The following is a 16,897-nucleotide window of genomic DNA, read 5'->3' as shown; positions in this document are numbered from 1 at the left end:
CTTTAGCGAAACTGAAGGGACTGTGAGGGGAAGTTAGGCAGTAGTGGGAAAAAGTACCCAGTTGTTATACTTCAGTAAAAGTAAAGATACCTTAATAGAAAATTACTCAAGTGAAAGTCACCCAGTAAATACTAGAGTAAAAGTCTAAAAGTATTTGGTTTAAAATATACTTAAGTATCAAAAGTAAATGTAATTGCTAAAATATACTTAAGTATCAAAAGTATAAATCATTTCAAATTCCTTATTTAGCAAAACAGCACCATTTTCTGTTTTTTTTTGTTTTGTTACGGAGACCCAGCGGCACGATCCAACACAACACATTTACAAACAAATAATTTGTATTTAGTGAGTCCGTCAGATCAGAGGTAGTAGGGGTGTTCTCTTGAAAAGTGCATGAATTTCACAGTGTTCCTGTCCTGCTAAGCATTCAAAATGTAACGAGTACTTGTGGGTGTTAGGGAAAATGAATGGGGTAAAAAGTACATTATTTTCTTTAGGAATGTAGTGAAGTAAAAGTAGACAAAAAATATAAGTAGTAAAGTAAAGAACAGATACCCCCAAAAACTACTTAAGTAGTACTTTACACCACTGAAGTTAGGATGTCTTCAAATGTAGTTGTATGTAAAATGGCTTTAAGCTATATCACCGCCATCTAGTGGCCACAAATGAGTGACACAAGATGTGATTCAGGACTCCAGCACTGCGGGTCACGGTAAATCACCATTTTAACCTTTATGCTTTTTTTCAACACAAAATAAGAATATTGACTTCTTCAAAACGGAGATGGCCTCAATGGCAAGTATGGGTAACTGCATTCGTGGAATATTGCTGCGTTCAAAACAACTCAAGAAAAAAAAATGAGCTCTGACTGGGGGAAAAAATAAGAGGTTTTGAACGGTCATTCAACTCGAAATTCCAAGTCAGGAACTTGGGCCTATTTCTAGAGCTCTAACATTCTGACCTGAAGATGACTGACGTCATGATTTGAACTTTTTTCTACAAGTTCACAGTTAACTTAAAAGCACCATGTGGCCTCCTGAGTGGCGCAGCGGTCTAGAGGCGTCACTACAGATCGGGGTTCGATCCCAGTCTGTGTCACAGCCGGCCGCGACCTGGAGACCCATTAGGTGGCATACAATTGGCCCAGCGTCGTCTGGGTTAGGGAGGGTTTGGCCGGCTGAGATGTCCTTGTCCCATCGCGCTCTAGCACCTCCTTGTGGCGGCCGGGCACATGCACGCTGACGAGGACGTCAACTGTAGGGTGTTTCCTCTGACACGTTGGTGTGGCTGGCTTCTGGGTTAAGCAAGCAGTGTGTCAAGAAGCAGTGCGGCTTGGCGGGGTCGTGTTTTGGAGGTCGCATGGCTCTCAACCTTCGCCTCTCCTGACTCCGTACAGGAGTTGCAGCGATGGGACAAAACTGTAACTACCAATTTGGATATCATAAAAAGGGGGTAAAAAAAATAAAAGCACTATGTGTCTAAAAGTGGGCATTGCGAAATAAGTGGGAGGGTCAACATATGGAAACAACAGCAAATTGGGCAGATTGGTTGCAACGCAAGACAAATAAAATTGTATTTGTTGCGTACACAGTTTAGCGGGTGCAGCGAAATGCTCATGTTCCCAGTTCCTATCAATCAATGCAGTAAATGTCCACAAGCACACAATAATCCAAAATGTGAAAGAGAGCGACCCGGCTTTAAGTATTTTACTGGTTTGTGACTAACTGACACCGCCCCCGGTTAGAGGGGCATAAAGCAGTCCAAGAGTTAATACACCCCGGAACTTTATTCAATCACAGTAGAAGATGAACATGGGATGCAAAGTGTGAGAGATAGTGGAATAGTAGTGGAATGGTAGTGGTTCTGTAACAGGAGAAACAGAGTCATAATCCAGTCCAATGTACACAATACTATAACTGAGAGTACAAGTAGAGCAATAAGGCTATTAACAAGAGAAGGACTGTATGCAAATGTATATGCTACCTGCAGGGTAGAGTACCCAGTGGTAGCCGGCTGGTGAATGAGGGGCAGAGTACTGGGTGGAGGCCGTCTAGCAGTGGGTGTTGAACAGTTTGATGGCCTAGGGATAGAAGCTGGGTATCAGTCTCTCGTTCCCAGCTTTGATGCACCTGTACTGTCTCCGCCTTCTAGATGGTAGTGGTGTGAACAGGCCGTGGCTCAGGTGGCTGAGGTTCTTGATGATCTTCTTGGCCTTCTTCTGACACCGGGTGCTGTTGATGTCCTGGAGGGCAGGCAGTGTGCCCCCGATAGTGTTTTGGGCTGACCACACCACTCACTGGTGTTTAGTTGTGGACGGTGCAATACAGCCCGACAGTATGCTCTCAATGGTGCATCTGTAGAAGTTTGTGAGGGACTTTGGGTCTGCTTGCTGTTTTCTTGTAGCATTTTAGCTAAACTGGTTAGGATTATTAACGTGGGAGGTTAGGAGAAGAGTTAGGCTTAGCTAAAATGCTATGAGGAAGTAACAAAACAGACTCGAGTATCAACCAATCTGTCCAATTAGCTATTATGTTTCCATACACCCACGTATGTTGTTCCTCCCAATTATTTTGCAACACCACTTTCAGAAACACTCCACATATGCAGTTATTTATGACTCCTCTATAGTCCTGCCTATGCTGTCAGACACCATAATGAGACAAATATAAAGATGAGTCGTCTAACTAACTCTATGGTTGGTCCCATCGCATAACCTCATGGACTACCCACTGGGCAGATGTCAGTTCAACGTCTAGTTTAGATTTAAACCTTTGGTTGAGTTAAATTCAGCGTTTCGTGGTTTCTCCCAGTCTCAGAGAGACTTATACAACAGTGACTGAATGTGTTACAACACCTGGCATGGCCAGAGGTTTCTTTTAAGCCCAGTAAAATGCCATAAATGCCCTAATGTTGACTTTTTGCAAGTTCAATCAGTTTGCCATGTTGATTCAACGTCACAATGATTTTTTTGGTATGGAAATAACATGGATTCAACCAGGTAAAACATCATGTTTCATGGGTCAATTATGACTGACTGACTTGACCTACAATAAGTAATGAGTAGTTATTTATGATGCAAGGTTCGTTGTAGATCTGTCAGTCGATAGTCGGCTGCAATTTCAATCAAGCCCTATAACTTGCTGGTCTTGGCCAGTTCCTCATAATTTCTTCCTACCTATCTCCCCCAACAGATGGCATCGTTTCAGAGGCTTATACAACAGTGACTGAATGCGTTACACAACACCTGGCACGGACAGAAGTTTCTTTTAAGGCCAAGTAAAATGCCAAAAAAGAGCCAATGGATAAACTCTGTCCTGAAAGGCTATTCATGGTGTGTTCCTTTGTCTGGCTGGTTTCTTCTAAAGACTCATGTCTGTCAGCTTTTACCCAGTGCCTCATGAAAGTAGATAGTACTGCAGCGAGACAGGGTGTCATATTACACTTAAAACACAGACATGTCATTTAGCCACAAAACAACACCTTCACTGTGCGCTCAGTTTTCAACAATGCTTTATTCATATACAGGGCATACGTTATCCACACATAAAATGCCACAAAATGTGTATACAACGTAAAAAAAAAGATTAGATCATTCTCCAACAGTTCTAAACATTTTCCCTGCACCAGTTGTATAACATATGTGCACATTTTCTTAAAATGTTGTAGCACACTTTTTTCCCCAAAAAATATTGAACATGTCAGGAAGTGTGCTAATGTTTAGCGGTAACCCAATCAAGTCAGTGTTTTACTGACATTGTTTACTGGTTTATGGAAATCAAGATATTATCTTATGTTTTATAAAACTTACATCGTCTACCAACTTTTCCAAATCAAAATCTTGAACGCTTTCCTACATTATTAATGAAAGCCCTAATGATGCTACACATCATTTTGTGCAGATATTAGCTTTGAGCACTGATCTAGAGCTATAGTGGATTATAACAGCCAACGGAATTCATATAGAAGAGCAGAAAATACTGGTTATTTAAGCCAGGGTAATAATGACTTTAGTTGGAAACTGACCCTAGAGAAGTCTAAAGACTGGAAGACCTCTAACACACAAAGGGTTGTCTTATCTTGTCCAGATTTAGCAAACAACCAATAAATGAATCTTTCAATTTGAATGAGGTTCTCATCTGTTAACACACACAAAACAAACTATCAAATATCTTTACAAAAATAAAATCCAGACTACTTTCCAAAAGGTAAATCTTCAAAAGAATTTCCCAAACATGAGCTGGAAGCACTGTATTCACCTATTTTCCTCTTATTACATCAGCAGGTATTAGGAACGTGACAAGCGGGCTTGGTAACACGGAAAAACACAGGCCAAAGGGCAAAACCCAGGAGACAGAAACCCTGAAAAGAGACTTGAGTTTTGGGGTCTGATATGGTCATGTAAACAGACAATGGGCATCGCAATGAGTCGGCTGAAGACAATTGGAGGTCCTTGTTGAAACTGAGGCCCAGTTCAAACTACATCGATGAGTTGAGAAACCTGGCTTTACCAAAAGGAATTTCAAAAACAGTAACATTTATCAAAAGCTATTTTAAAAACCGTCAACATACACAAACTTAACCAAATTTCAGGTGTAGACTGTTTACCGGTTTCATTTGAGGTAACTAAAATGTATTCTACCCATTGCAGATGGAGCACAAGCACAATAACATTTCACCTTTTTACATTGAGTGTGGTAACTGTCCATATCTGTAGGTCTGTAGAAGATCAAGGTCCCAGAGAAGTTGGATAAACTGCTTTCCAAGCATTCCAAAGTAGTAAACAGGAGCAAGGTTGGAGTTTTACTTTTGGTTGAACACATACTCTAACTGCAGAAAACTCATAAATTGCACAGTTATGTCATAGATACTGTAAGTCAACTGGTTTATAATGTTTTTGTATCGAGTTATACTTCGAACTAAGGAAAAGGTCTGGAAAATATAGCTCTGCTACTATTTACATTTTTTCGTGGGTTCTATACTGTACACCACTTTTCAAAGCATTTCTTAATAAAAACCACAAAACACAGAACCTGAAGAGTGAATCAATTTCCTTGAAATTACAAGGATCCAAGAGCAGTGGACAATAGACTGAAGACAGAGAGACTTTGAAATATTACAAATCATTATATACAGTTTGGAGCAAGTTTTAACATGTAATTGTACAGGAAGAGATTTATATTGAAGGTCTTCCTAACATGGTTTTAAAACTACTACCAAGCAGTAATAGTCCCCTGATTAACTTGAGTTATTGTATTTGAAGGTTATTTATGCATTTTATTTAGCTGTTTTTCTTTTGCAGGGGAAGTCCCATTGAGACCAAAGTTCACAGTAAAAGTATAAGCCATGCTAGTTTAGACTAAAACCCTAAAATATAAAAATCCTTTTCAGTTTACTAAGTAAAATATCACCCACCCTCACCCCACCAATTTCAATCCCTCAAAATTTGAACACAATTATCTTTTTACTGGCCAATGGTGTACAAAACATGACCAAAAATACACTCATTGTCGTGCATTGAAATAAGCACTTAAATATGAAAATCTACTCACACAAGTTTTAAAAACAATAAGCAGGGGTCTTCCACATTCCTCCTCCTCCTGTTCTTCTTCATCATCTGATCCATCAATCCATTCGACTCATTTATTCACTGTTTCACCACAAATAAAATCACTAGTAGCCTACTTGTCTTCCAGCGGTACACTTGAAAGAAAAGAGAAAAAGTAAATGATTTACCAGGAGAGGAAGAGGAGTTAACATGAGGTGAAGAGGGGAGGGTTAACTTTCATTATCACATGAAGCGCAACAGTGGGTATTCACAACTGATTCCTGACCACAATAAACTAAGGATGTTACTACTTAGTGACCTGACCAAAATGAAGTGACTGGCTGATGCAATCTGTGTGCACCGGCCAGCAGTTGTCTGTGTTTGGTCCCTTACAGCTCTCCGAATTTGGCCGCGTATTGGGCCACGACATTCTTGCTGCGGGCAAAGTCCTTCCGTAGCTCGCCCACTTCCTGTCGTAGCGCCGTGTTCTCGCGCTCCAGGAATGCCGCCCGCACTGTGATCTGGTTCTCCTTGAGTCGCCGCGCGTCCCGCGAACGCTTCGCCGCCACATTGTTCTTCTTCCTCCTCTGCCAGTACTTTTCATCCTGGTGAGGAGATAGAGGTGTAGAGGGAGAAAGAGCAGAGAGTACCAGGAGAAAGAGAACAAGGTTTTTATTGAAAGCGATCTTGATGCTGAGAGCATGCTTTCAATTCAATGTCGCTGCTAAGTTATTGAAAGCGTCCTTGAAAAGCAAACTCTTGTTTTCCCTCACTGATGATAAGTAATTTAAAGCGACCTTCAAAATGGCTGAATGCTCTATGAACTAACTGATGGTACTGTAATACAAAATGTTTATAAACAATTCCTCTTCTTGGAATTAGAAAAAGCTGTGTACACCTACCTACATACCAAACCCACATTTCCAGCCTCCATGTCTCTGATTTACCTTAGAATCCTCAGGTACATACACCTTCTTGGCCTTCTTGATCATCGGTTGAGGTTTGAGTTCCTCCTCTGAGAACTTGTGTTTGCGTGGGTTGAACAGCGCTCCTCCAGGAACACTGGACAGGACCAGGTCGGTAGGATCTGGGTCAAAGTTCACGTCCACCTCAATCTCCTCTGGGTCGGTGGGTTCAGGGGTCAGCCTGTCCTTGTCTGTCACAACCTCTGTGGGGAGACACAGGTGACCAAGCATTAGGGTTCAAGTATACTGTTTGGGTTAATGTGAAAATGCTACTATCAGTTTTACGGGTTGGTAAATAAATGCTCCTGGTGTAAATGAGGCATTATTTTATGTGAGACTGCAAGTCCTGTTCCAGAACCATATATTTGGCTATATCCTGTTTATATCCTGAACTGGAGTAGATTAGAATAAATCCAGTGACTCAAATTGGCAGACATCAAGTTAAAGACTTCTACATTTGATAAGGATGGCCTCCACGGAGCCCAGCCCACATCTGTTGGTCAGCATAGCTACGATCTATTTTCTCTACCATCTACGGCAGCGACAGTGTTTCCCTGTACATGTGTCGTGTGTCCTTGGTGCTCAGATTATCTGACTGTCTATAGCAGAACCGAGAACAACTTACTTGATTTACTTTGATCTTTAATGCATTTTTTTCTCACTTGTTGTATTACTTACACATTATACCATGTAACTACCAGTGTAACAACACTAACATACTAATATTTAAATGTATAAGGCCCTAAAGGTCTCACAGATGTCGGCCTACCTGTCTCATCTGCGATATCAATACTGTTGAGGGTGATGGTGACCCCTTCTTCCTCACACTGATCCAGCTCCAGGATGGGCAGCAGGGAAATGGGGGCGGCTGGGGCTCTCTTGGGCTTGGCTGCCATGGTGGTGGGCATCTCTGTCTTCCCTGCATTCTCCATGTTGAGAGCATCGTCCAGGGATGAGGGTGAGGTGGAGATGCCGTTCTCCATGAGGAACTCCTCCAGGTCCATGTACTCCAGGTGGAAGGTCTCCCCATTGTACGGGATAGTCTTATCCCAGATGGCAGGGGTCAGGGCGGCCGACGGACCCATCCCACTCCCTCCTTCAAGGTCCACATTGTCCCCCATAAGCAGCTTCTCCTTGTCATTGTCTGTGGCAGTAAAACAGAAAAGCAATGGTTAATTTTATGAGTTATGGCAGGGTGGATAAAACAAATGGAGGAGAAGACAATCATTGGAAAAGGGTTTATTTGACATGGTCATTCAGTAGATTGTAAATGGCTGTGGATAAAACACTCAGGACACACACACATGCATAAATAAATAAAGTGGTCCATGTGACAATCTAGCCCACAAGTTTGATCATGCAGGCTTCATGTTTCAAACAATGGAGGAAATATGATGAAATACTACATCAGAATTTGGTAGAAAAGTGGACCTTGACACTAGGAGACAGAAAAATGTGACCTACTAATAGTGGTTCCAGTAAAGTTACGGAGTTGTGATGAGGTTTAGAGAGGAGTTTACTGTCAACTAGCCTTATGCTATTTTTAGTGCTACATTGATATTGCTTACTCCATTGTTGTTGGCGCTTGCAAGAAAGGCATTTCACTGTACTTGACATTAAAAATGGTGTGCTGTCTGCGAACCCCAGAATTTAAGTGTAGCTACCCAATTGTAGTTTAAATTCAGATGAAGGGATAGCTGAATTCTTATAGATAATAACACTATAAAAACAACAGACAGAAAGGGTGTGATTCTGTGTACCAATTTCCTGCATTGCATACGTTGTATTCGCATTCGGCTTTCTCCGGCACAATTCGGCCTCTTCTCAGTTATTTTCCTAGAACAAACGATGCATTCAAACCCCACACAGAGAAGCATCTAGAGTAGACTTACCATCGTCGCCCTCGAGTAAATTCGGTGGGGGCATTTCCATTATTTTCTTCAATACCACGGGAAAAGCACCCGGTGACCCCATGAAGGTTTCCAGTGTGGTGGTGATCGGCTCTTCTGACATTTTTTACGGAATTACGCAAAAACAAATTTTAAGATAGGCTCCTTCAACAATGAAGCATAGGCGAATGTAACAGAATATCCTCTCCGTAAAACAAAAGTATCCGTTAGTGAAACTGCAATTTGGCTAAATGTTACAATGTAACAGCGAACAACACGACATTAGACTACCTCTTCAGAGTATGAACTGACTCTACAAATAACGCAACAAAAAACGTTTTGTTGGTCAACAGAAACCACACCTCTTGAGTAGAAAATATATAATAGCCCTGTTCTGATTGGTGTTTTTCTTCTCTAACCTTATGAATATTAACATTCTCGGAGCAACGTAGGCAAGGTGTGATATACCATTGGCTGACCGAATTATATATCTGTTGTAACTCTGCATAAATTAGAGGAAAACGTGTTGGGAGGGTGGAACAACCTCAATGATATATATATCCATACTTTAGACTTAGGAAAGCAAATGTTGGTACAGTTGGTGTGTAGTGACAGTACCTTAGGCATGCATTGTCAAAATGTACTTTGACAATTGCCCCAATTTCTTTAGGAACAAATGTGTTTTTAGGTCTATTTATTTGACCAGCTATTATGGGCATCAAACAATAATCTATAGGCTCCTTTGTGAGAAAATAACATTTGTTTTATTGTCTAGCCTATGCCATATAACATAGCAATTGTGAGTCACAAATTGCCCGGTTTCCCAAAATCATTTAAAGCCTAAAATAAAAGGAAACCGAGCCCTGGTTCATTCGCTTCGTTCTCACATGGCAACACGTGCCATCATCGTAGCTAAAAAAAAAAAAAAAAACACGGAGAACCAATGAAGACTGCGCAGTGATCGCCTACTATTCAAATTGAGTACAAGTGATGGACCGGTCTGCTCTGCTGCATTGCCAGGGGGAGGTGCGGAGCTATGCGATTTGAGACAGGTGTCGCTATTTTACTGGCATTTTACCTTGACACATTTTTTTCAGTCACTGTATTTATGGACATATCTCCGTACGATATTGTGCCAGTCACTCACATTAAGCATGACACTTTACTATACACACACTACACTTATTTAGACACTAAACAGCCAACATATATTCAGACATGGGCTAGTCCAGACGGCTGCGCACAATTGGCCCAGCGTCGTCCGGGTTTGGCCGATGTAGGCCCATCATAGTAAATAAGAATTTGTTCTTAACTGACTTGCCTAGTTAAATAAAGGTTAAATAAAAATAATAATATGCATATACACCAGTGGAGGCTGCTGTGGGGAGGATGACTCATAATAATGGCCAGAATGGAGCAAATGGAATGGCATCAAACACATGGTTTTAATGTGTTTGAAACCATTCCATTTATTCCATTATACTCAATTCCAGCCATTATTATGCCCAATAATATTTTTTCCATGTTTTGTTCTCTTGCCATGTTGTTGCCATGTTTTGTTGATATCATGTTGTGTTGCTACATTGCTGTGTTGCCATGTGTTGCTATGTGTTGCTATGTTGTTGTCTTAGGTCTCTCTTTATGTAGCGTTGGTGTCTTGTCCTGATGTGTGTTTTATCCTATATTTTAATTTTCTTTATTTTTTAATTGTTCTGCAACTGACTTGCCTCGCTAAATACAGGTTAAGTAAAACATGTAACATTTTCATTTATGAGCCTTCCTCCCCTCAGCAGTCTCCACTGATATACACCATGAAAACCAAATGCACAAGCCCTTACTAAAAACATTATTCTAAATTGCGAGTTGTCAAACATTTATTTTCAAACTGATCAAGCAAAGGCAAGGACAGCATTCATGTATTGTAGTTGTTTTTAAGAGTAGAGTTAGCTGTACTGTCAGTATAGCATAGCTCTTCCCACCAGCCTCCTCTGACACAGAACTAGTCCAGCATCCACACCACTGCACAAGAAGAGAAAACAGAGATGCTGTCCACTGCTATGTCTTTATGACACCTTCATAAATCCTTTACAAGGCCTTCATAGATGCTCCACAAATTATTGAAAAGCTGTTAATAGTCCTAATATACAGTATAAAATTACGCCGGAGAGGACGGCTGACGTTTTACATGCTCCTAACCAATTGTGCTATTTTGTTAGTTTTTTTGCGTTGTTCGTAACTTATTTTGTACATAATGTTGCTGCTACCATCTCTTATGACCGAAAATAACTTCTGGACATCAGTGATTACTCACCACGAACTGGAAGGATATACTGCTCTCCCGGGAACAGGCTCAAATCCACGTCATTTGCATGATGAAAAGACGGAGGAAAAGAGGACGCAGATCAGGCTGCCTTCTGAGAATCCATAGGCAAGCGAGTAAACTCCCACTGCCATCCTCCCTATTTGCTAACATGCTAACATGGAAAATAAAATGTATGACCTACGATTAATGATTATCCTACCAACGGAGCATTAAGAACTGTAATATCTTATGTTTCACCGAGTCATGGCTGAATGACGACACGGCTAATATAGAGCTGGCGGGATTTTCCTTGCACCGGCAGAACAGAGAAGCTACGTCTGGTAAGACGAGGGGTGGGGGTGTGTGTCTTTTTGTAAATAACAGCTGGTGCGCAATGTCTAATATTAAAGAAGTCTCAAGGTATTGCTCGCCTGAGGTAGAGTACCTTATGATAAGCTGTAGACCACACTATCTACCTAGAGAGTTCTCATCTATATTTTTCGTAGCCGTCTATTTACCTCCACTAAGACCACACTTACTAACTCTATAAGGCCATAAGCAAACCAGAAATTGCTCATCCAGAAGCAGCGCTCCTAGTAGCCGGGGACTTTAATGCAGGGAAACTTAAATCAGTTTTACCACATTTTTACCAGCATGTCACATGTGCAACCAGAGGGAAAAAAAACCTCTAGACCACCTTTACTCCACACACACAGAGATGCATACAAAGCTCTCCCCCGCCTTCCATTTGGCAAATCTTACCATAATTCTATCCTGATTCCTGCTTACAAGCAAAAACCTAAAGCAGGAAGTACCAGTGACTAGATCAATACGGAAGTGGTCAGATGATGCAGATGTTAGGCTATAGGAATGTTGAATCAGTGCTCAATGTTTTGCTAGCACAGACTGGAATATGTTCCAGGATTCCTACGACAGCATTGATTCATCCAAAGGCACTGAGGAGTATACCACCTCAGTCATCGGCTTCATCAATAAGCGTATCGACGACGTCACCCCCACAGTGACCGTACGTACATATCCAAACCAGAAGCCATGGATTACAAGCAACATCCACATCGAGCTAAAGGCTAGAGCTGCCGCTTTCAAGGAGCGGGACTCTAACCTGGAAGCTTATAAGAAATCCCGCTATGCCCTCCGACGAACCATCAAACAGGCAAGAGTCAATACAGGACTAAGATCTACACCGGCTCTGACGCTAGTCGGATGTGGCAGGGCTTGAAAACTATTCAAGGGCAACCCAGACGCGAGCTGCCCAGTGACGCCAGCCTACCAGACAAGCTAAATTCCTTTTACGCTCATTTCAAGGCAAGCAACCCTGAAGCATGCACGAGAGCACCAGCTATTCTGGATGACTGTGTGATAACGCTCTCGGTAGCCGATGTCAGCAAGACCTTTAAACACAGGTCAACATTCACAAAGCTGCGGGGCCAGATGTATTACCTGGACATGTACTCAAAGCATACGCGGACCAACTGGCAAGTGTCTTCACTGATATTTTCAACCTCTCCCTGACTGAGTCTGTAAAACCTACATGTTTCAAGCAGACCACCATAGTCCCTGTGCCTAAGGAAACGAACTTAACCTGCCTAAATGATTACCACCCCTCGGAGCACTCACGTAGGAAAGCCATGAAATGCTTTGAAAGGCTGATCATGGATCACATCAACAGCATCCTCCCAGAAACCCTAGACCCACTCCAATTCGCATTCCGCCCCAACAGCTCCACAGATGATGCAATCTTTATTGCACTCCACACAGCCCTTTCCCACCTGGACAAAAGGAAAACCTACGTGAGAATGCTGTTCATTGACTACAGCTCTGCGTTCAACACCATAGTACCCATGAAGCTCATCACTAAGCTAAGGACCCTTGGACTAAACACCTCCCTCTGCAACTGGATCCTGGACTTCCTGATGGGCCGCCCCCAGGTGGTAAGGGTAGGCAACAATGCGTCTGCCACACTGATCCTTATCACTGGGGCCCCTCAGGGGTGTGTACTTAGTCCCCTCCTGTACTCCCCGTTCACCCACAACTGCGTGGCCAAACACGACTCCAACACCATCATTAAGTTTGCTGACGACACAACAGTGGTAGGCCTGATCACTGACAATGATGAGACAGCCTATAGTGAGGAGGTCAGAGAACTGGCAGTGTGGTGCCAGCACAACAACCTCTCCCTCAATGTGAGCAAGACAGAGGAGCTAATTGTGGACTACAGGAAAAGGGGGGCCAAACAGGCCCCCATTAATGTCAACAGGACTGTAGTGGAGTGGGTCGAGAGTTTCAAGTTCCTTGGTGTCCATATCATCAACAAACTATCATGGTCCAAACACACCAAGACAAGAAGGCACAACAAAACCTTTTCCCTCTCAGGAGACTGAAAAGATTTGGCAATGGTCCTCAGATCCTCAAAAAGTTCTACAGATGCACCATTGAGAGCATCCTGACCGGTTGCATCACCACCTGGTATTGCAACTGCTCGGCATCTGACTAAGTTGCTACAGAGGGTGGTGCATCCAGGACCTAAATAATAGGCGGTGTCAGAGGAAAGCCCATAAATTTGTCAGAGACTCCAGTCACCCAAGCCATAGACTGTTTTCTCTGCTACCACACGGCAAGCCTAGGACCAAAAGGCTACCGGAGCGCCAAGTCTAGGACAAAAAGGGTCCTTAACAGCTTCTACCCCCAAGCCATAAGACTGCTGAACAACTAAACTAATCAAATGGCCACCCGGATTATTTACATTTGTAAACTCAGCAAAAAAAGAAACGGCCCTTTTTCAAGACCCTGTCTTTCAAAGATAATTTGTAAAAATCCTAAAAACTTCACAGATCTTCATTGTAAAGGGTTTAAAACACTGTTTCTCATGCTTGTTCAATGAACCATAAACAATTAATGAACATGCACATGTGGAATGGTCGTTAAGACACTAACAGCTTACAGACCGTAGGCAATTAAAGTCACAGTTATGAAAACTTAGGACACTAAAGAGGCCTTTCTACTGACTCTGAAAAACACCAAAAGAAAGATGCCCAGGATCCCTGCTCATCTGTGTGAACCTGCTGCAAGGAGACATGAGGACTGCAGATGGGGCCAATAAATTGCCAAGTCCGTACTGTGAGACGCCTAAGACAGCGCTACAAGGAGACAGGACGGACAGATGATCGTCCTCGCAGTGGCAGACCATGTGTAACAGCACCTGCACAGGATCGGAGCATCCGAACATCACACCTGCGAGACAGGTACAGGATGGCAACAACAACTGCCCGAGTTACACCAGGAACGCACAATCCCTCCATCAGTGCTCAGACTATCCGCAATAGGCTGAGAGAGGCTGGACTGAGGGCTTGTAAGCCTGTTGTAAGGCAGGTCCTCACCAGACATCACCGGCACAAACCCACCGCCGCTGGACCAGACAGGACTGGCAAAAAGTGCTCTTCACTGACAAGTCGCAGTTTTGTCTCACCAGTGGTGATGGTCGGATTCGCGTTTATCGTCAAAGGATGAGTGTTACACCGAGGCCTGTACTCTGGAGCGGGATCAATTTGGAGGTGGAGGGTCCGTCATGGTCTGGGGCGGTGTGTCACAGCATCATCGGACTGAGCTCGTTGTCATTGCTGGTAACCTTAACGCTGTGTGTTCCAGGGAAGACGTCCTCCTCCCTCATGTGGTACCCTTCCTGCAGGCTCATCCTGACATGACCTTCCAGCATGACAATGCCATCAGCCATACTGCTCGTTCTGTGCGTGACTTCCTGCAAGACAGGAATGTCAGTGTTCTGCTATGGCCAGCGAAGAGCCCAGATCTCAATCCCATTGAGCACATCTGGGACCTGTTGGATTGGGGGGTGAGGGCTAGGGCCATTCCCCCCAGAAATGTTTGAACTTGCAGGTGCCTTGGTGGAAGAGTGGGTAACATCTCACAGCAAGAACTGGCAAATCTGGGGCAGTCCACGAGGAGATGTACTGCAGTACTTAATGCAGATGGTGGCCACACCAGGTAAAAATATTTATCGCAAGACAACCATTTTCAGGTCTTGCCATAGATTTTCAAACAGATTAATTCAAAACTGTAAATCGGCCACTCAGGAACATAACCTGTCTTCTTGGTAAACAACTCCAATGTAGATTTGGCCTCCTGTTTTCGATCATTGTCCAGCTGAAAGGGGAATTAATCTCAAAGTGTCTGGTGAAAAACAGATTGAACCAGGTTTTCCCTCCAGGATTTTGCCTGTATTTAGCTCCGTTCCATGTATTTTTTATCCTAAAAAACTCCCCAGTCCTTAACGACTACAAGCATAGACATAAATTGAAGCAGCCACCACTATGCTTGAAAATATGGAGTGGTACTCAGTAATGTGTTGTATTGACAAAAAGTAAATTGCCTTGCCACATTTTTTTTTGCAGTATTACTTTAGTGCCTTGTTGCAAACAGGATGCATGTTTTGGAAAATACATATCCCACCTCGCACTGCCTGGCAGTTGAGCTGTGTGCAATGAATTAAGTGCTGATAGATTCATTTTTGGAGGCGCTGCGCACAGTTAGCTATTTAGCTGACAACTGTGGCTAGCCAAAAATGAATCATTTTGAAAGTTAGATAATCTTTGAGGCTTTAAATTAATAAATTATGCTTTTGAACATTCAAAGCAACTGGGAAACGTCCATGGTAGGTATTGTTGTCACCTTAGCTTTCTATATAACTTCTCAGTGATAGAAAGCACGAGCACCACCAATTAGCCTACACACACTAACTAATGTAGCCATGTCATCAAACGACTGCTGTTTGAAAACACACACATCCGATTTGGTGTTTGAACAGTCAGTAGTCCAAAACTGATTTGAGCGTTAAGGCCTGCTGTGTGAACAAGGCTATAAGTCAATTGCACAACTTCCTCTGAATCAAAGAGGTGCAGGTGCTGCCTTAATCGACATCCACACAAGGGGAGCAGTGGTTTGGTTAACTGCCTTGGTCAAGAACAGGGTAGATTGTTCCACTTTGCCGGCTAAGGGATTTGAACCAGCAATCTGTCTTTTACTGGACCAATGCTCTGAACCTATAGCCACCGTTCGGTTACTGGCCCAACGCCCCTACACACTAGGCTAATCTAGTCGTTCTAGTAACCACTGTCAAAATGGCACCAGGATTTTATTGATGTTACGCAATATATAGGATTCGCAGTGAGAAATCACTCCAAAATATTGTATTTATAGTCGAAGAGACTGTTAAGATACATTTATTGAAAACAAACGTACTGTATCAAATATGTTTTGAGTTGCAACATTGTCGCACGTGGATTCATTTACTACAGCGCTGGGAAAACATTATTCCTGATCATTCAGTCACAATGCAATTTATTGACAATTTGCACACAAAAAAATACGATTATTTCGCTTCTTCTTACCGTTGTAATCAAGGGTAGGAATAGTGAAGGGATCCTCAAGCAGAGCTTTGAACATCTCCGGAATCTCAAAATAAGACATATTTCTCGACTTTTCTAAACGCTTGTAAAGATGATCTGGTCTGACTATCAATTAAAAGCTGGAGCAGATATATGAAGGTGACAAAGTTTGTCAACGCTTCCAAGTTCCTCAGAAGACAAAAAAAATCACATATAGAACGAAATGTTGATGAACTGAGAAAATTGAAACTTTTTTTCACGACTGGTTTGTATGTCCCGCCCCTTATAGCGCCTTGTTTTTCCATAGTTTTTTTCCCCAATCCTGGCTGATCTAGCCAATTACTGCCAGGTATTCACACACAATTATAATACCAACGACGGAAAGATTCGTGATGGTGTCTGCTTTTGTCTGATAAAATGGAAAGCCAATTTGAAGCGTTTTCCATATTACCCAAAGAAAATAAGCACAGATATATGGGGCTCCCGAGTGGCGCAGCGGTGTAAGGCACAGTATCTCAGTACTTGAGGTGTCACGACAGACGCCTTGGTTACTATCCAGGCTGTATTACAACTGGCCGTAGTTGGGAGTCCCAAAGCGTGGCGCACAATGTACCCAGCGTCGTCCGAGTATTGGCCCAGCGTCGCTCGATACATAGCTTCCTGTCAGCTTGATTGTAGCCATACTACCATCGAAGTCGCTCCTTTTATCATTATCTCTGTAAATTAATATAATCATATTTCTATAGCGTTTTTGTATAATTCTTGTTGAAAATTCT

General features: G+C 42.6%; 1 protein-coding gene across 2 annotated transcripts; it reads right to left on the bottom strand.

The window, feature by feature from the left end:
• Nucleotides 1-3,493: 3,493 nt before the first annotated feature.
• LOC110502868 (thyrotroph embryonic factor) lies at nucleotides 3,494-16,422 on the bottom strand. 2 transcript variants are annotated; one of them, XM_021581210.2, is made up of 5 exons: nucleotides 16,125-16,422; nucleotides 7,280-7,654; nucleotides 6,493-6,713; nucleotides 5,939-6,150; nucleotides 3,494-5,700 (listed from the first exon to the last, which is right to left on the bottom strand). In XM_021581210.2, exons 1-5 carry the CDS (start codon nucleotides 16,201-16,203, stop codon nucleotides 5,679-5,681), a joined length of 909 nt encoding a protein of 302 aa, XP_021436885.2. In that variant the 5' UTR covers nucleotides 16,204-16,422; the 3' UTR covers nucleotides 3,494-5,678. The 2 variants fall into 2 exon arrangements, with proteins under 2 accessions (XP_021436885.2, XP_021436884.2); XM_021581209.2 differs by lacking the exon at nucleotides 16,125-16,422 and adding an exon at nucleotides 8,403-8,804.
• Between the last annotated feature and the right edge of the window lie 475 nt (nucleotides 16,423-16,897).

The sequence above is a fragment of the Oncorhynchus mykiss genome, chromosome 23 (assembly GCF_013265735.2).
Source record: "Oncorhynchus mykiss isolate Arlee chromosome 23, USDA_OmykA_1.1, whole genome shotgun sequence".
In the NCBI taxonomy this organism is placed as follows: Eukaryota; Metazoa; Chordata; class Actinopteri; order Salmoniformes; family Salmonidae; genus Oncorhynchus; species Oncorhynchus mykiss.
Note: the sequence above shows the minus strand (reverse complement) of the source record. Positions and strands in the feature narration are given on the sequence as shown.